This window comes from Gopherus flavomarginatus, chromosome 4 (genome assembly GCF_025201925.1).
Source record: "Gopherus flavomarginatus isolate rGopFla2 chromosome 4, rGopFla2.mat.asm, whole genome shotgun sequence".
NCBI lineage: Eukaryota > Metazoa > Chordata > Testudines > Testudinidae > Gopherus > Gopherus flavomarginatus.
In genome coordinates, this window is record NC_066620.1 from 94,657,145 (window position 1) to 94,677,750 (window position 20,606).

Below are 20,606 nucleotides of genomic sequence, written 5' to 3' on the forward strand. Positions count from 1 at the left end.
CTGTCTCCTTTAGTTCCTCCAGTTCAACCACTCTCTCAACAGCCCATACTCGGTCTCTGAGGGCCACAAGTTGCTTGCCATCTGCCCACAAGGCAAGTAATCATACATGCTGCATTCTGTGCAATAAACCAGATAGCCCCCATGCTGCCTGCCTGCATTATTTTTACACTGGCAGGGGTTTTGATTTTGTTTGTTTGTTTTTTGAGAGGGGTCAGTTTCAATTGGGATAACCTGGACTAATAAACCAGGCCTTCATGCAAATTTCATTGTGCTTTTCTAAGATTACAGACTGAACATCTGTATCATAGAATCATAAAAATGAAGGGCTGAAAGGGACCTCAAGAGTCCATCCCCTGGCATTGAAGCAGGGCCATGTACACCTAGTTCATCCTTTTCACATTTGTCTAACCAGTTCTTAAATACCTCCAGTGATGGGGATTCCACCACACCACTTAGTAACCTATTCCAGTACTTAATATCCTTATAGTCAGAAAGTTTTCCCTAATTTCTAACCTCAATCTCCCTTGCTGCAAATGAATTTTACATTCTCTTTCACATATGCATAAGATCTCCCATGCATGTAATTCTGTAACTATAAAGTTAGTTGTGACACCAAGTACTGCAAGTTATAGATGAGGGATTCTTGGCATCACCCAAACAGCAAGTAGAGCACTTTGTAATACTAGAATAAGATAATACACCTAAGTTTCCATAGTTTAAGAACTACAGTCACATTTTGAAAAGAAAATTTTGTAAACTAGCAAGAAGTAAACAAGATTAGTAATTTTATCCCCTCTTTTGCAGGTTCTGCTAGGATGGAATGTTTCAATTGCTCTGTGGGCCACCTTTCAGTTTCTGCGCCTCTACTGAGGATGTCTCATATCTCTAACTACTCACTATTTTGCAGTTACAGTTTCTCATGAAAAGATGCTGAAAATGTCTGTGGTACGGTCACTATAGGTAACAAATATTAGCTGTTTGAAAATGTTGGCTTTTTTGAAGTGTTTACATAGCTAATTTGCACATGAAGATTTCATACAAGCTAACTTGCTTTTGGGGGCCGGGGAGGAGTGTTAAGACACTGGTGTGTCCTTTGCTATTACTAGTAGGGTGAGTTTTAGTGCTTTGATGTCTAACAGCTTTCTACAACTTACGTTTCAGGAAGAATTCTAGATTCAGGGAAGACAGAAATGATGCAGTTCATGGAGATTTCCTGGATAATTAGGCAAAATTACAATTCTCAGAAGTGAGATAACTTGTGGTGTAGAACACACAACTCCACTTCTGAACTCATAAAGGTGTTCTCGTAACTTTTAAGAAAATCCAGTAATGAATGTTTGCTTACCCTGTGAAGCTCCACACCAAAGTAACGAACCAGATTAGGATGCTTGATGCCTTCAAAAATTTTCAGTTCATCTGCAGTTTCTTTGATAGTTTTGTGATCGTTCGGTTGAAATCTTATCTGCAAAAGTGATTATTTTTCATTACTGCTGCTATTAACGTAACTGTGAAATAGAAAAACCATCAAGAAAGGAATGACAGCTAAGAAGCCATCTACAGACTTCTTTTGATATTTCTAGGAACAAATTTGGGGATATGATTATAGACATCTACAAGAATAGGGTGTTGTCACTTTAAAAAAAAAAAGTAAACGAAACAAGGCCCTTGCTTTAAGGAGCTTGCAATCTAACTCAGACAGATATGATCTAGAACATAACAGCTTAAATACAAGAAGGCCTTGAAACAACACCGGTGAGATCAGTGTAGAAAGGTTTCATGAAGAAGCAGGCCGCCAAGAGGGATTTGGAAGAGGAGTCTCCTTCATGCGCTGAGGCTTTTCCAAGAGTAAGGTGTGGAATGGAAGGAGGCACAGAGTCAGGAGGCGTTGACTAAAAGAGCAGTTTTCATTAATATCCCTATGATGCCTCGTGATGGATTTTTTTTCGGGGGATGAGGGAGGGCGAGGAGGCAAACACAAATTAGCAAAAAAAAAAAATCTTCTGTAAAAGTGATTTCCTATTTTCCTAGCCAACACAGGACTAAGTCAAACAAAATGTTTAGTAAAAATGAGATGTGGTGCTATTTTTATTGTGTGATCAGAGATCAGAAAAAAAATTAATACACCAAGTTAGTGACAACCCTAAGAAAAAGTAAACGTACGTAGCGTTGCAAGGACATTATGATTGGTTGCTTCCGTATAACAATTTCAGAACATGAGGTTTCATACTTTGGTAAACAGTGATAAACTTAAATATAAAAAGGTAACAAAATTGACAAAGGAAGTTCAAATACTTCTCGTTGCCAAATACTTTCCTAAAGTTTCAAAATTGTGAAGCTATGTGTGTTTGTAAACAAGCACTCCCCATAATTTTTATTGATGTTCGCGATATTTGAGATATCTATTCTAACCCTTATTTCAGTGGTTTATGAAGCTTAGCTAAAAATATATTTTGGACTGAAGTTTCAGAAGTTTCTCCTTGACTCAGAAAGGCTTTCTTTTTTAACATCTGAAAAAACACCTAGAGGGAAAAAAAAGATCGCTTTTCAATCAGTATTAAAAAAACAAACAAACAAACAAACAAAAACCTCTGAACCTTTTTTATACTCAAGGAGACTTGGTACTGAAAACTTCAGCCATAGCTTGCATATAATCCTCTATGAGGAATGACTATTTTGAAAACAATTGGTGAGGTATAAGAGTCTAAGCGCTAGAAAACAGCATAAGGAAAATAATATACCGGTACTAAATATTTAACCCATCGATGTGAGGTCCATCAACAAGTGTGGGTCTCTCTTGTATTAACCTTAGTCTTTGCTCAAGGCACTCTCTTGAATGAACATCTATTGCACCTAGGAAGGCTGAGGGATAGGGAGGGCTCTGGATGGGAAAAAGATAACCTCCTCTTAAACAACACCAGGGTGAACTTCTGGGAGCCAGTGTTACAAGCTCAGTGGATGAATATTAAGACAGGAACAATAGAAACAGGGCCTAATTCCGCCTTTTTATACAAATGTTAGACAACAGCATTGTACGTGCAAATCTGGGAACAGAATTGGGCCCAAAATCTGTAATTACATTACTGTCAAGTGGCTGTCAGAGGAATTGCTGGGACCCATTCACACCAAAGCAACCTTCCAAATGGAAGTATAAGGATGAATGCAAAAAAACTAAAGACTGGCAAATATCTTATTAAGCAGAATGTAATACAAAACAGTCAGAAGGTCTCAATTCATATATAGATTTACTAACGTAGATACTGAACATTTAGGACTAACCTGGACTTTCAGAAAAGTTATATGACTCAGCCTATGTGAAGCAGGAATTCATATTCCCATTTCCCTGCTCTAACCATCTGACAACAATGCTCTGACAAGGAGACCTGCCAACTAAACTCACGCACATGTGGTTATGGAAACAGCATATGCATCATTAAAATTAAATAGCAGTGGCACTTGTGGGTAATGTACTCACTTCTTTCATTGCCATCAGTTCACCAGTGTCAACACTGATACATGTATAGACTTTCCCATACTGGCCTTCACCTACAGAATTACAATAAAAACAATGAACACCTCAAACACACTTCTCAGCCTAGCAGATTTTCTTCCTTGATTTCCTTTTTTATTTCAAAAGGATTTAAACTTGTAATGATTGTTCAACATAATAAAGCAATTATAATCCTACGTTTAAATGGATTAAAAGTTAAACACATTAAACTTTAAGCTTTATCAGGAGCAGAACCTTCTCATGATTATGCAGTAATAGTTTGAGACATATACAGTCAGAATCAGTGGGGAAATAATCATCTCTCTTGAGTGTGGCTAATAGTGACTACATCAGTAAGTGAAACTAGTCTACTGACGTTAGTGCCAACACGTTTCACTCAACCTTATGATATTTCCATGTGCAGAATACCCTACAACAGTGGCTCTCAACCCATTTTATCATTGTGGGCCACAATATGCTGCTCTTTATGAGTTATGTGGGCCGCATCCACACTATATACTACCTGTACGGCCCTGAGGATGTTACATGGGCTGCAGCTGTGTGCTGATTGGGCTGCAAGTGGCCCACAGGTTCAGAACCACTGCCCAAAAACATCAATGGGAGTTGAATATGTTCACAGATTGCAGGATCAAGCACAAAATGAAGCTGTTCAGCACATGCTACTGAATTAATTCATGTCATATCAATTTTTGTTTCTAACTACTTGACCAGTGAAGATTTTGCAGTAAATGCTATATAGGAAATGCTAGTTGCAATAGCATTCTGTGTTTAATATTCTGTAAGCTTTCCTTCTGTAGTAAAAGAAACCTTAATAGCTACACCAAGAAGTAAGATTTCAAATGAAAATCTTAAGGTGAAACAAGGTCTGAATACAGTATTTTAAGCTACATGACAAGTCCATTACAGACTTACCAATTTTGTTTCCTCTCTGCCACTTGAAGGTCACCTTCCTTAGACCTACATGCATGATATTATCATAAGATTTCGGGGTATCACAGACTTGGCCAATGATGTTCTTCCTCCTCATTTCTCTGTATCTCTTTTCTTCAAACAACCGGACAGACTTCTGAATAGCATCAATAGGTCCTTGCTTGGAAGCAGTATCTAAAAAAAGCAGGGCACAAATTCATTGATTCAGAAACCTACACCCCTACATTTGAATTCCATGTCTACTCCTTTGCCACTACTGTATTATTATGAGACCATGTTGAACAAGTATTATGATGTACAATGCAACTGTTTTCTTAACAGAAATTCAAACAATAAGCAAGCTGGAATTAAGGAAAGCAGAAAATACATGTTCTGGTTTCATATGAAACTTCTTACTTTGCAACTTAGATGAAAATATTAAACTATTTTTAATTCCCACTAACATAATTCAAAGAAATTAGCTGCACTGAAGTAATAAACTTACAGTATGATTTATCTTCATTTAGCCTTTAATTAAAGCACTAATCGTTAGTTTGGGTATTAATACAGTTGAGTTCATTACCATATTGAAACAGAGGAAGGAAGAATTTTAAAGGTTTTACTTCATGTAGATTTGAGAACTTTTCTCAAATTTAAATAATTCTGAAGTGCTGTGTGAACCTCTCAGTTCTTTATGAACCTCTAGCTCTAGAAATTTCATGTAACCCCAACTTCTCAAAAATGTCTTCTATCAACTGACGACAATAAGCACGCTGGCAACTATTAATATTAATTTTGTATATCGAGAACAATAGATAATGCCACAAAGAATACATACTGTTCTTTTGTTAGAGTCCTCTGATATCACAAATCAGTATTTTTCTGAAGTACATTAAGGATTTTTTTTTAAATATACAGTCTGAGCCAAGCTTGAAATATATTGCATTAAGTAGTGTTCCTTTGTCTCTTACCTTTGGTCTGATTGATTAGAGTTCGAAGCTCCCAACTCCTTCGGACTGATCCACTCAAGTCTCCTTTAGGATACAATGGTTCTGTAAAAACAGTAATGTGAGAAATCATGTTGCCTAAAAATTGTTTCTTTTCATACTACTTTTAAGGTATTAACAGTGTTGCCATATTTAACAACAAAATCTTACATTTTACATTTCAAGATTAAAACACCTGATTTAACAACTCACACTGATCTTTGCTATGGTATTTGAGGCAACACCACAGTTAGTTACATTCTTTAAACTTTAAGACAATTTGGTGTCTTTAGAAATAGTTATATATAACACACGGCAGAAATTCAGCGTCTACATACATAAAAAATGACTTTGCATCGCAAAATCGTTTAACTATAAATAGTCAATCCAACCTAGTCAGTCTCCCCTTCAATGTGTAAAAGACAATGATCAGGCAAATCAAGCAAATCAAAAATATACTTTAAAAGTTCAATTGTTTGTTAAATGTTTCTTCCAATGTAGAAACAGACAACACAATCTACTATATTCAAACTCCAGTCATAAGTGATGGCTGAAACACTGAGAAGTTCATTGTCAGTCACACAAAATACAAAATGAAACTTCTTAATGAACAAGTTTATTTTCCAAGGAAGTTGTTTAAATATATTTCACTTATATGCCTAAGCATATGAGGTGTCCGAGAAACCTGAGGAGGAGGAGAGGCCCAGACCAATCGATCTATCAACATGTGGATCCAGCCATTTCTCCCCACTAGTGGTGGGCGCAAGTACTGGCTCTAGGGGCTTCTGTAACACTGATGCTGCAATTGCAACTACAGTCTTTCCTTCTGATCCACAGCCTGAGAAATCCTCATCTCACAGCCAGGTTACTGTGCTGAGAAGGTGTGCGAGAAAGGCAGATCCAGTCACTGATACAGGGGATATGTCAACAAAATGTCACTATGGTATCAATCTCATTTTGAATGCTATAGTGCAGGGTGGGCAAACTATGGCCCGTGAGCTGCACCACACGGCTCAGCCCTGCTCCGGCCGAGGTGGTGGGTCGGAGGCTGCACCACGTGGCTGGGCCCTGCTCCGGTGCTCCGTCTGGGGCGCAGGGTCAGGGGCTGCACCAGGCGGCTCCCGGAAGCCACGGCATAGCCCCGCTTCGGCTCCTATGCGCTCCAATGGGAGCTGCAGGGCTGGTGCCTGCGGATGGGGCAGCGTGAAGAACCGCCTGGCTGCACCTCCGCATAGGAGCTGGAGAATGCACATGCCACTGCTTCTAGGAACCACTTGAGACAAGCGCTGCTCGAAGCCTGCACTCCTGAGCCTCTCCCCACGCCCCGAGCCTCTGCCCCAGCCCTGATCCCCTTCCCGCTCTCCATAATCCTCTATCCCAGCCCTGAGCACCCTCCTGCACCCCAAACCTCTCATCCCCAGCCTCATTCCAGAGCCCACACTCCCAGCCGGAACCTGCACCCCTTCCTGCACCCCCACCCCAGCCCTGATCCCCATTCTGCCCTCCGAATCCTTCAGTCCCAGCCCAGAGCACCCTCCTACACCCCAAACTCCTCATCCTCAGTCCCACCCCAGAGCCCACACCCCCTCCAGCACCTCAACACCAATTTTGTGAGCATTCATGGCACGCCATACCATTTCTATTCCCCATGTGGCCCTCATGCCAAAAAGTTTGCCCACCTCTGCTGTAGTGGAACACCCCATGGGTCTATTAAAAAAGCCAAACAAGCAATGATCTTAAACACAGGTGCCCAAGCTACACCTGGAAAAAAATACCCCACACATACATATTTGGGAAAACATAGGCAATTTGGTCCTTAATTTAAATTTAAGGCAGTAAAGACCTGTTCAGAAATAAAGAGTTGATAAAGGAATTTTTAAAAGGGGGATGGACCTGGGTCAGGAGAGAGACAATACATTAATCACATGAATCATTTGCAGATCCAGATCACAATCTGTTATCGAAATAATCACCTTCTCGATCTTCAGTGGGACTTGAGTGACGGCTCAGGGACCTAAATTGCAACTCAGCTGCTATAGAAGCCAGTCGATCATTTTCAGGGACACTGGAACCCCTGTTTAAAAAAAAAAAAAAAAAGAGCCACTGTACTGATTAGCTATTTAACTGCACTTCTGAAGTGACAGAACCTCTAAAGTTTAGGAGGTGAGTGTATCCACCCTGGTCCCATTAATGAAAACCACACAAAGGCAAAACCAGTTCTTGGGAAGTAAAGTGAAGTACTGTATATCTTCAGCATTTTCTTTCCTGCTCTCTGCATGACATTATTTAAATCCTGGATGGACAAGCTGTCCCACTCCACCAAGTTAAAGGTTGGACCTTATGTAGTGTTAAGCACCTGAAACTCCTGTTGATTAAAATGGAATCTACAGGGGGTACAACACCATCCACTCAGAGTTCTATTTAAAAGATAAATACTACCAGAAGACAAAACAGGAACCCTGTCTTGCACAAATTAATTATGAGCCTGTGTATATGCAAATTATTAAACAGGTAAAGAAACAGTGAGAAAGACAGAAGGAAATCTGCTCACATACTAGGTCTGGGTAAATACAAAATGATCAACCACAACTGTCTCCGACGTTGGACATCCAACAATTAAATTGGAAAAATTAGGATAGATACAGCACAGACTCAAACTGTCAAAAAGCTCAGTATAAACTAATAGATTAAAATAGCTTTGCATTTAATTTTCAGATTACATAAAAAGAGAATATTTTAAGAACAGCCTTGAATGAACTATGGTAGCATTTGTGCATCACACATTGCTTAGTGCAACTAGTTTAGAAAGTTCTCATATTCTATAAATTGTATGCACCTAATGCAAATGTTTAGAAATGATTAAAGCTTTGTTTCTATGCTATTCCAGTGGCTGGGCATCCATCCTTAGTGAAGAGATGTTTTTCTCTTTCATAGAATAACTTCACTATAAATGAGGATAACTACACTTTAGACAGCAATCTGCAGATTGAGTTGGAAAATTTTGGGACACTCATTCTACTTCATTACAAACTGAAGTTCACTTTAAGTGGATTACACTGCATGCAGATCATTATAGTCATTCCTGAATGACAACTCTCTTCAATGCTACTACAATACTATAGATTTCTGGTTCCCAGAGTTAGTTTTTAACTACTATTTATTTAGTTCATGGGTGATCAGAGTTCAACTTAAAATACAGATTGTGCACATAAGAATTCACAGCCTCTGTTGTAGAAGAAAACATTGCAGTTTGTTATTCCCAACTCCCAAAAGAGTTGCAAGAGTAGATGGGTCCAAGAACAGCATGCAAACTTCTAGGGAATTATTTCTTTAATGAACAGAATACATAGATTTCTGTACAACACTGCAACCATTCCAATGTTCTAATATTATTGGCCAAAATATATATGTGGATGCTCTTAAGAAGTGAAGTCCCAGTTCTTTGAAATGTATATTTCTTATTTCTTTTCCTTCCATCAACTATTGTTGATCATTCGACTCTTTTGTAGTTTGACAAACATTTTGTTGTGTAATTCTTTTCTTTTTAATCAGTTTTTAAAAAATGAAAATAATAAACACACACGGTAACTGTCACATATACCACAGTACATGGGTGTGCCATCACACATGAATTACAAGTCTGTCTCAGTTACATTCAGTAGTATAACATCACACCAAAGCATAAGATAGTAAAAAATTATAATCGTATCCCTCAGTTGCTCCTGTTTAAAAAGCAGCTGCTCAGGCAACACTTCAAGTAACCCACATGCTCTGGGGAAACATGAAGGGGGCAGGACAGAAAGAGAATAGGGTGAATCTGTTTTATGTGGTCTGGAACATAAGAGGAAATTTAATGGACCAGTTCTATACCTGTTTTTTAGAAACCACAACTACTACTCAACCACAGTTCTCTTGATTTCTGAAACTGCTAGAGCTTCTGTCTGTAAACCATGAAAAGGATCTGTAAAGTGCTTGGCACTGCTGATCACTACTACTGGGTCTTCTGTAATGAGGGTCTTAAAATAGAAGTACAGAGAATGTTTGATAAACACACAAATAGCATCCAGAAGTATTCTTCCAAAGACTAGGATTGTTCTTTTAGTTAACACAGGGTGTACTGTACAACCAGCTTCTATATGCAGAGACCATTTTGGGATGCAAATCAAAACTTAGCATAAAAATCACAGAATGTGAAGTGACAAGACACTTTCGAGATCTGCTAGTTAGAGCTTTATGTCAAAAGAACTGCCAGCCTATGCCTGGAACACTCTCCCTGAAATTATCTGCAAAGCCAGAATCCATTCCGCTCCAAATATCTCAAAACCTGCTTCTACTGTGCCATCTACAACAAATGAGCTAACCACGATGGTTGGTTGAGTAGCAGATAGCGGATATTATTCATTAAAAATAACAAACTTCAGAATAGTTCAGACTAATTCAGTTGCATGCATAGTTCATCTAAGTAACCATGCAATCTCATTACTGTTGTCCTGTTCCTTCTCCCTCCCCTTCGCTTCTTAATGTTTGCTACATTTGCTTTTTGTATTTTATTTCAAATAAGTTTGTAACCTCTTCAGAGCATGAACCGGGTGCGTATGATGACTAGCACAACAGAGCTCTTGGCACTATGACCATACAAATAAAAGAAGACAGACTCATGAGGTATTTAGAAATCTCGAGATTCCAGAGACAGTCACTGTTTGACTAGCATAATTAACAGTATTCTAACTGCATAAATCTTCTTAATGTCAAAATACTAAGAGGTCTTAAACAATAACTGCTATTCACTTACAAACTCAATCACAACTCTGCATCGTTATTAGCAACTGTAATTAAAAGTGTGGCTCATGCTTTTAACAGATGTTATTTCAAAGGATGGCTGTGATGAACATTTTAGTACCACAAAAATGCAAGTTAACAAAATTGCTAGAAAATTGCTGAACAATTAAAACCGAAGTTCATTTCTTTCCCATTCAACTCACACAGGAAGTTAGTTACAGCCCTTATATGAAAGTTCCACTGACAGACTGTTCCTTTTCCTTTTCCTTTTTTTTTTTTGCCTGAACTATAAGGAAGGTGGCAATAGTAGAACACTAATGATATTGCTACTCCCAAGATTATTTGCTGAATATTGTCACGGTGCTCAGAGCTGTGGAGGAAGATGTGGTCTCAGCCAAAAGGGGCCTGCAACCTGAATTAGATAACACTGTCATAGTCCTGGGGTACCAGACTTGTGTTCCCTCTTTGCAATCCAGCAAGGGAACCACTTTCAGGCTTCTAGCTCCCCAGCTGTTACATTTCTTGGGTGGAGACCGTGTCTCTCTCCCTCCTGACTGGGGTGTTTTCCAGGCCGCATAGTTCCCTGCCTTCACTGTGAGTTCTCCATCAAGTCAGACTGCCTAAGCAAGCCTGATTTGCTTTCTCTTTAGAGGCTATCAATAGCATAATTACCCACAGTTATAAACTACCACACAGCTTTTCCTAAGCAAGAACATTTGTTCTTAAAGTGAAAGCATTACAGAGAAAACATAACAATAAAAACCTACAAGCATTCTAATAAATTTACCAGAGATCACTCCAACTTCAACAAGGGCTCTGGCAGGTGAACAGGCCTTCGAACCGCACCCACGGGGGTTTTCTGTGATATTCATGACCACCTTAGCTCAGAATAAGAACACTCATGAATCTGTAAGTCACTCCTTCGGGCCTCTGATCTTATCCTCATGTAATAGGTTGTCAGCAGATAAAGGTCCCTTCCAACTGGGCGAAGTTTCAAAAGGTTAAGTTCTTGCAAAACTGGAGGAGTTATATTCGCATTCACCTCCCATTAGCCATTTCCTGGGAAACCTTTTTAACTTTAGAAGTTCATTCTTGTCTGGCACATGTTTCAAACAGTCCTTTGAAGCTCATAACACTTCTCAGGGTTTACATTAGTCATGTCTCCTCCTTAGGGACATTACACACAATCCCACAGTAACACAAACATTTGCATTTTTAATAAAATGAACTTCTAAGTTACTCAAACTTAATTCAACTATATCTGTCACAAACATAATTATGATTCAATACAGCTTGTCTACACTCAAAGCAGTGCAGGTTTTTTGTGGGGATAAGGTGTGGTCACTTAGCACACAGTAAGTATGTGATTACACAAGGCACAGGAAGCAAGGGGAAAGAAGCTTGAACATGGACATGGGAGAAATATATAAGGGCACAGAGTGGAGGGGAGAAGGGTGGAAAGGATATAAGGAAGGCTTGAATGGAAGGTATGGAGTGGGGGAGTAGGATGACACTTGAACATGAGAACAAGGAGTTTGAACTTGATACAGAAGGCAAGGAGGAGCAAGTGACAGCAATCAGGAGAGGAGGATGACTTTAGCAACTATCTGGATAGACTGCAGGGGAGTAAGGAGAGGCCAGAAAAGATAAGATTGCAGTAGATGAGGCAAGAGATTACCAAGACATCAACAAGGATTTTTGTGGTCAGGATACTGAGGAGGAACCAACAGCATTTGGAAGTGGCCAGATGTGAGGGGATAAAGAAAAATGTGACACCAATGTTGCAAGCCTGATAATGGGAAGATACTGGAATAGATTCGTCCAGCAATTTACTGACATTCTTTGAAAATGGTACCACTCTGAAAAATGAAAGTCATCTTTGGTCATGTTCTTATTCTGCACAAGTATAAAGAAACCACAGGTAGAAATCCACCCACAAAACTTATTTTTAGTACTCTGTATTTGCCACCAGGAAATTTTCACAAGTATTTTTCTTCACTAAAAATCATTTCCCCCCAATTCTGTATTATATTAAAAATTCTGATAATTTAATTGTAAACAATAAGCTGATTATTTTGCATATTAAAACCTCCTTTAGAAAGACATGTGCAGGGAACATTTACCAATTACTAATAAACCTATCAAAGCTAATCTACTGAGGAACTGAATGGCATATGTTAAATGCAAGAGTATTTTTACTGCATAAATTAATATACAGTCTTTTGACCAATATGTAAGGTGAAAACTGTATGTTCAAATTACCATCTTGTTTTAGCTCAGTGCAGACTTATAAACATGCACTTCTATGGTATAATAATTTCACAGAACTGGAACACAGCTGAAAAAGCCACTGGAAAAGAGCACATGACGGGATGGAATTTCACTGTTTAAATTATCTAATGTATTTAATGGGAGCAATTTGCATGGATGATGTAAACAGAAATGAGACTTCTGTGTTGTGGAGTGGAACTACCTGGTATCATTTGCACTGCTGACAGGTTTTGGTTGAGCTGAGTCGCTACTGATGGGAGCTGGGCGACTGACAGCAGCGCTGCAATGGTTCCGTACATCACAAGGGACACTCCGCGTGCTGCGATGAGAAGAAAGACTTCAGGAAACAGTTGAAAAAGTGGATGGAGTTGAAAATTTAATTTAAAAATAAGATAGCGAAACAATCAAAAACAGTGTCAATTTTTAAAGTTTATTCATGTGGGGGAAAAGTTAATTTATTTTAACCAAAAAAAAAAAAAGAAAAAGAAAAAAAAATTGGTCCCAAAAGTAGTCAATGGGCAAACAATCACCTAATATGTTAAGAGGCCAACATTTCAACAGTTACCTCTAGAATAGCTCCCAATTTGTGTGTGTAAATACCTGGTTTTGAAAAATTTTGGATCCATATCCTGAGGCTGGGCTACAGCTCTTTTGGAAAATATAGTCCTTTATTTTGGAAGGCTGTATGGCAAAATTAGTTTGGAAGCTTTTAACTTTTTGCCCTATTTCTAGACCAAAACTTTTAATGGGAAACAAGTATGTGAATATAGTTTGAAAATTATTTAAACACTAAGATACAGAAATGCCACCATATTCAAGGATGTTACCTTTGAAAATCTCATGTAAACTAAACTACAGAAGCAAAGTCAGAGGCATTACATGCTCACTCACTCAGGGGAAGGGAAAAAGCTAGTGAACTACCAGAATTTAAAATACTGAATCTCATTATAAAATATTCTTTTCCCAAAGCAATTTTGTAAAGAAGGAAACAAAGAATGAATTTAAAGTTGGAAAGCATGCAGCAATCAAAGATTAAACAAATGAGAAAATGCATCATCTCCAAAAGCATGCCTTTAAAACACAGATTTCTTTCACTCTTTTTAAAAAATCTCCTTGATTTTCCTCTTGCAAAAACAGAAGTATTGGCTTTATCAGAACAAATATTTTAAAGAAACAATATTCAGTTCCAGAGTTAAACAAACAACTTCAGTAACATCAAACTTTCAATGAAAAGGGAGAAAGCTGACAGTTAAGAATCTGGACAAGTGCTGAATACCTGAACCCTTCAGGAGTTGGGATGATAAGGTGAGGATTTGGTGGATCACTGTGGCATCGAGGTACCTTTACAGGACGAGGACTGTTTCGATGAATAGCTGCAAATGTTAAAAGTCAACACAGAAATATTATTATAATGTCAGAAAAAACACCTGTGATGAAAATTTAAAAAATAATGATGTTAGGTGATTTTGTTAAAGATTCTCCCCACAAATCAAGCAATTATATAAAATATAAATTCAGCTTCTATTTACGTCAAAATATTTTATTGCTTTTGTAGATACAAAACCCAAAAAACAAATTTAAAATAAATCACTTATAAAGGTAACACTAATCATACTAGTAACTTTCAGCATCAGGTTTCTATAAAATATAAACAGCCATAAAAACAATCAAGGGAATGAAAAAATAGCTGTTAACAGGATGTGCATCTAATGAAAATACTGTAACTGTATTTTCATTTTTTCAACTTCACAGGAGAGGGTTAATTTAATACTTTTTATGCAGTAAATAAACAATGTTAAAAACTGAATAATGCCAACACTATTGCTTTATAGGATGCTCTTGGTATCAGAAATATTAATTTTCTAGACAACTATAAAAAGCAAAGCATGCTGGTCAAATGCCATGCATATATGCAGTAAGCTAAATAAAATAGTTTTATCAGTACCAAAAGTTGTCAGCCAAATAATGGCTGAAGCAGCATTTGCAAGTGTTTCAGTATTTGGGCTCATATACATGCTAAAACCATTGTTTTAACCAAAATGAACATTAGTCTCATCTCTGAACTAGTTTCACTGTGAATCTAAGGGCTTATATGAAGAGCACAGAACACTTCATTGAGTTATTCTAAATAGTTTTTATTGTACATTAACAACTCCATTCTAAAGGAAAGCACAGAGTGGGATAAGGGTTATGTGGACAGAAAAGTAGCTTGTAAATTTACAACCCAAATTGTTGGTCTGATGTATAATAAAATGAACCCCAGCTCTAGACTCAAGAAGGCCACTGCTCATTTTTCTTTCAAACTACGCATTTGATATGTGATCTGCAGACAGGGGGATCACAACAGGAGTCAGCTACCTTGCCATAATAAAAAACATACCTCCCAGCAACCAAAATGAATAATTAATATTGTGCAACTAACCAAAAAGTTGGACACTTCCTTTTTAAAGAAGTTAGATATCGGTATATCACTATCCATCTTTCTGTACATTAAACACTGTGTTTTATCCCAATACTGCAAAGACTTACACACACACACTGAACCTTATACCCTGTTTACAGTCACAGTCAGTTGAACACAGATACTTGCAGTAAAGTTTTTTTTATCTTTTTTTGTTACTTGCAAATAAGTGTTCTATTTTGATATTAAATTCACAGAACTTAAAACAACTCAAAGGGATAATGCTTTTTCCTCCAGTTGTACTGCTTCCCTCTCTGTGTGATATCTTCAGCTCAACCGTGTTACTTTCTCTCTTCCCAATGCCACTTCTTTGTACTTTTCACAAAACCTATGCTTCCTCCTTCTCCTGTTTTCCTCTGATCCCTTTATTCCCCCTGCCATCTAAACCCATTTGCCCTCATTTATCATGGTGTGGAAGAGTTGCTTATGCTTTCAAAACCAGCAGATGCCCCCTACTCCATGTTGTGCCTTAACACATGTGAAGTGTGTCAAGACTATGTGAAAACATGAGGGACCAGTATGCAACTTCAGGAAAAATGAGAGTTATGAATGTCTAACAATGACTAATTGCACTGGCAAGGAGGCAGGAAATGAGAGAAATTACTAGATAGCATTCTTAACCGCAACGAAGGTGCTAAAATGAAACAATAATTGCAGTGTGGGCAGTAAGCAGCCAAAATGATTTTGGAAATTATATCTTCCCAAATCTAAAAGATACTGAAGTACTGCACCAGACATCAGCACAGAAGTCTCCTACAAGGACATAAGATAGAAACATGTGTGTGAAAAAATGTTAATATTCCTCATGCATGAAATACCACAACACAGAGGTTTACCTTTTTAACAAAGGGCATTTTTAACCTTGACAAATCACAAGAAGGTTTACAAGAGTTTCAGGTACAATCAGAAATATTCTGTTGGCAGGACAGTTTGGTTGCATTTAAAGCCTAACAGAATGTCACATCTCTACTGTTGTAGCAACACTACTGAATAGCAACATCAAAGAAAAACTCTGCAATTAACATTTGCTTACTTCAGTTTAAAGTTCTGAGTCAATAATATAGCTGATGATAATTTTAAATGCACTGAATTACCAATTTGGCAATTCTTCTTGTAATCTATGTTTTACAAAAGAATCACACTGCATTTTCTTAGGCCATACAATTAATAAAGATATTCACAATAGCCTGCAGCTACAGCATCAACATTTTACACAGATTAACATTTAACTTTGACGCTTTCAAATGGTTTCCAACCTATTCCCCTTGTAGATGGTAATTACAAACATTTTGCTGTATACTCTTTATCCAGAATCACGTCTGAATACGATTATTTTAACAAATAAATAGAAATCATTTTTAATACTAAACCAAAATAAATGTAAGAAGACTTATTTATTAGTCATTAGATAATCTTATTTATGAAAATATTTACAACCAGTAGATGTTCAATGCAAACTAATGTAATATTAAAATTTGTCTTTTAAAAAATAAATTGGCATAATTTTATGACACTCGCTACATGGAAATATATATCTAGTTGGGAATGAAAATAGTAACTTTAGGCAAGAAGTAGATTTGTAAACAAGGATACAATGCCATATTTAATACTTCAATGGAGGTTATGAGCCCACATGGGAAGTAGCTCATTTTAGATCTAGTAAATTTTTTGTTTTGTGTTAACTGGATCAAACAACAAGGAACATTTCAAAGCTTCTTTTCAAACAATTTAAATATCTGCATTATCACTTGTGTCTACAAAGCTTCAATGAAATATAAAAATAAACAAATAAAAAATGCATTGCAAGGAAACTGCTCCACAGAACACACCAAATCACTCGAGCTTGTCTACATGACAAGTTACTGTGTGGCAATCCAGGATACGAATCTGCAGTGTACCAGCTTGCCACATGGTAATGTCACTTGTGGACACTGCTACAGTGCACTGGAAGTCCTGGAATATGGCTTGGCTTTCAGTGCATTTTAGCAGTATCCACTCAAGACATTACTGCATGGCAAAGAGCTGCTGTGTATATTCAGACCCTGACTTTCCATGCAGTAACTTGCCATTGCAGACAAGCCCCCAACTGAATAATATACTATATTAGAATAATTAGCTTGCTCGTACAAACATTTGCCTCTGACTTGAATCTGAAATTCTGCTGCAGCCACTCTTTCACTCTTCTATTCTTACCTGCAATGGGATCAACTACAGTAGAGGCCTTTATAGAGCCCTGACTTTCCCCAAAGCTGTAACTCTTCACAGCCATAATATTTTCTTCTGAAGACTTGATGGAACTCTATTGTGAGCCATTTAAGGACACTAATTAGCCTTGGTCTACACTACAGGCAGTTTACATCGACCTAACTCTGTAAGTGTTTTCACTAAAATGTAGCTCCCACTAATGTTACTCCCCCACTACACCGACTTAAGAACTCTACCTCCATGAGAGGCGGAGCACTTAGGTGGACGCAGTGTCAGAGTAGATACTGAGTTGCTTACATCGACTGTTGCTGCCTTTCAGAAGCCATCCCACAATGCCCCACACCAACAGTTAAATCGGTGCACTGCTCCTGCCGAGGACGCACACTGCCAACACAAGGAGCGTAGCATGGACATGCAAAAGCGATTTAATTACTGCAGTGGCAGTACATCAACATAACTTAGGTCAACTTAATTCTGTAGTGTAGACTCGCCATTAGTCAGAGGAACCACCTGAGTGATTTACTTGAAAAAACAAACAAAAAAAAACCACTACCTGAAAATATGGACTGTCGTCATTTGACACATTACTTGTGTTAACACTTCCACAGTTTAATGATGACTCAGACAGTAATGTTCATATAAGAACAACCAGGAAAAGCTTTAAAAGTACCTTTTTATTGTTAACTTTAATGTTTTAAAATGAACTTGCAATCAAATTTAGATGATCATAACGGTCCCTTCTGACCTTAAAGTCTATGAGTCTAAATTGTTATTTTTCAAATTTATTTATACAAACTACAGTAGCTAAGTTCCAGAAGTAATGCCAGGAACTGCTGTCTTACCAATGTACAAACCTGTAACAGGACTGTGAGGTTTTCCAATTACATGGCCGATGCATTCATTCATCAGAGCTTGTAAACTCTAGGAGAGGGAAACAAACAAACAAACAAAAAAAAAAAGTTATGATATTGTACACTACACAAGATAATTGCCAAAAAAAATTTATCTAGATTTGGAGAAAATTTAGCTTACTAGTTTTTCCAATTTTGATCAAGCCTTTAAATTTGTCTTCAGACATAAAAATCCCAAATCCCCAAAATACATTTCTTCACAACGGATATGACCTATATAGTTATGTATGCTGCTAACCAAAATATATTTGTAAATGTATGAGGTAGCTTAGACAATGACAACATGATTTCTCTAACAGTCAATTATCCTGGGGTGAAGTCCACAAAGGCAGGATGTTATTGCTTAAAATGTACTAATACATGCATAATCTGTCACGTGTGATACTACTACTTCTATCTGTTCCATTAAGTTAAATCTCTGGAGCCAAAAGTTAGGATTTCATTGCTAGACACTCCTGTCCGGCAATGGACTTGCCAGAATTAAGTAGTTAAAAAGACTGAACAGTGATAGAAAGAAGCTGGGTGAGGTAATATCTTTTATAGTACCAACTTCTGTTGGTGAGAGAGACAAGCTTGCCAGCTTATACAGTGCTCTTCTACAGATCTGGGAAACCTGACCAGACCTGAAGAGTAGCTCTACGTAAGTTCAAAAGCTTGACTCTCTCACCAACAAACATTGGTTCAATAAAGGATATTACCTCACTCGTCTCTCTACTAATATCCTGGTACTAACATGGCTGTAACAACACTGCATGAACAATGATATACAAAAAACAGCCCCTCTTTACTATAATCCTAGTAGGAGTTATATGCAAGCATTGACAAAGACCATAAAACTAAGTATCATGTTTACTGAATAAACTGCCTTATTTTCATTATCTTACAAAAAAAAAGTGTTGTATGTCACAGAGGTAAGTATTAGATCTGGCTGACAACTTTCAAAGATACTACTGTTCACTCTGAGATATAGTACTCAACACTGACCCAGAAAAATTGCTTTTGTTAAGTGTAAGCTCTTCTGTCCACCCACAACATCAGCAATTCTGTAAAGAAAGGATGGTCTTGTGGGGTTAAGGCACTGAACTGGGATGCTACACAGTGTGTGAGAGAACTTGGACAAGTTACTCAATCTTTCTATATTTCAGTTTCCTCATCTGTAAAACAGGTATACTAATGCTTCACTATCTTAGGTATTTTCTGGGGACAAATTTATTAATGTTTTTAATGTGCTCAGGTGCAACTGCTGTGAGGGTCAAAATATAGACAAACATTATTCCACCTTGCTAAAATGCCTCCAGCAATTCAAAGGCATAATAAGCTGAAACTAGACAAACTGAGACCTCAATAAAGTGATGTATTTTAACAGTGAGGGTAATTAACCATTGGAAGAGAATATCAAGGAATGTGATAGATTCTCCATCACTTGAAGACTTTAAATCTTTATATCAAGATAACTTTCTAAAATATATATGATAGCTCAAAACAGAGAGTTTCGTGTTGCCAAAGGGATTCCTCTGTGAAGTTCTATGGCCTGTGTTATACAGGAGATAAGTCTAGAGCATAATGGTCCCATCTGACTGTAAAAACCTATTAAACTGAAACCGGGTGTAAGATGGCACAACCTCCACTGACTTCAACTCCGTCTTTTTCTATTTACACCAGGTCTGAATTTAGCTCAGCTACCCTGAATGTTACTAGGGTATTCTCTTGATGTTTGTGTGCAGTTCCCATTGCAAATCCCACTTTTTCAAAAAAGTGCCAAGTTATCTTTCAACAACCACAAGTGGTCAGGTTTTATCCTATAAATAGCTCCCCACACTATACAATGCTCCCCTTAAGACTAGCTGAGGTGTTGGTTCCATACACATTCATAGGAAAGAATACTATGATTGTAAAGCACCAAAACCACTTTATATTTGTTTTCTCGAAGTCTCTGATTCAAATATTGACACAAGATTCTTCTGAGCTTGAGAACTGAAGAGATCACATCAGAAGGTGCCAGGACAACTAGATTATTTAAAAAAAAAATACTTGTACTATCCATCAAACTGTTATAGATACATCAGAAACTGCATCAAAGTTGGGGAAAAAATAACAGGCTGGGGCTAGTTTTTAAAGCTAGAACTTTACGTTTTGTGTGACATAATCAGCCATGATGCTCAAGCTTATCAAGATCATATTTAAAGAGAACAGGAATTTTTTAAAAGCACTATGTTTCCCAGCAATGCAAACATTGCAATATAGTCTGCTTCAGGATTTTTGTGCTAAAAGCCAGTTCAGTTTTAAATATAATATTAAAGGAAAAGGATGAATGCTATAGTTTCAGTATTTATTTAATAAGATTACCGTACCCTAGTATTTCTGTAATTTGTTCATAATGATCTGCTTCCTAATTAACAGTGGCTCAGCTACAGTATGTTACCACTGGGGATCAATGCTCTTTTGCCTCCTGAAACAGTACAGCTGAAAAATGCTGCAGAGATAATGATATAGTGACTGTGGGACAGGCTTCTGGTCACATTACTTTTAATAACCTGTCCTTTTCTTTTAATAAATGCAGACAAATCAATCGACAT

The 20,606-nt window shown here is 37.5% G+C and overlaps 1 protein-coding gene across 8 annotated transcripts in view; it reads right to left on the bottom strand.

Annotated features, from left to right (window-relative positions):
• MAP3K4 (mitogen-activated protein kinase kinase kinase 4) overlaps positions 1 to 20,606 on the bottom strand; it is a 166,345-nt gene that overhangs the window by 24,123 nt on the left and 121,616 nt on the right. For 5 of the 8 annotated variants that reach the window (XR_007773825.1, XM_050949014.1, XM_050949019.1 and 2 more), the window contains 8 exons: positions 17,962 to 18,040; positions 13,730 to 13,826; positions 12,656 to 12,772; positions 7,377 to 7,477; positions 5,389 to 5,469; positions 4,421 to 4,612; positions 3,473 to 3,543; positions 1,346 to 1,462 (listed from right to left, as the gene is read on the bottom strand). Coding sequence is in view for 7 of the 8 variants with exons in the window: in XM_050949014.1 (XP_050804971.1) it covers positions 1,346 to 1,462; positions 3,473 to 3,543; positions 4,421 to 4,612; positions 5,389 to 5,469; positions 7,377 to 7,477; positions 12,656 to 12,772; positions 13,730 to 13,826; positions 17,962 to 18,040 (855 nt within the window). In the remaining variant the exon portion in view is untranslated. The remainder of the gene's footprint in view (positions 1 to 1,345; positions 1,463 to 3,472; positions 3,544 to 4,420; positions 4,613 to 5,388; positions 5,470 to 7,376; positions 7,478 to 12,655; positions 12,773 to 13,729; positions 13,827 to 17,961; positions 18,041 to 20,606) is intronic. The other 3 variants (XM_050949015.1, XM_050949017.1, XM_050949018.1) reach the window with 3 other exon arrangements.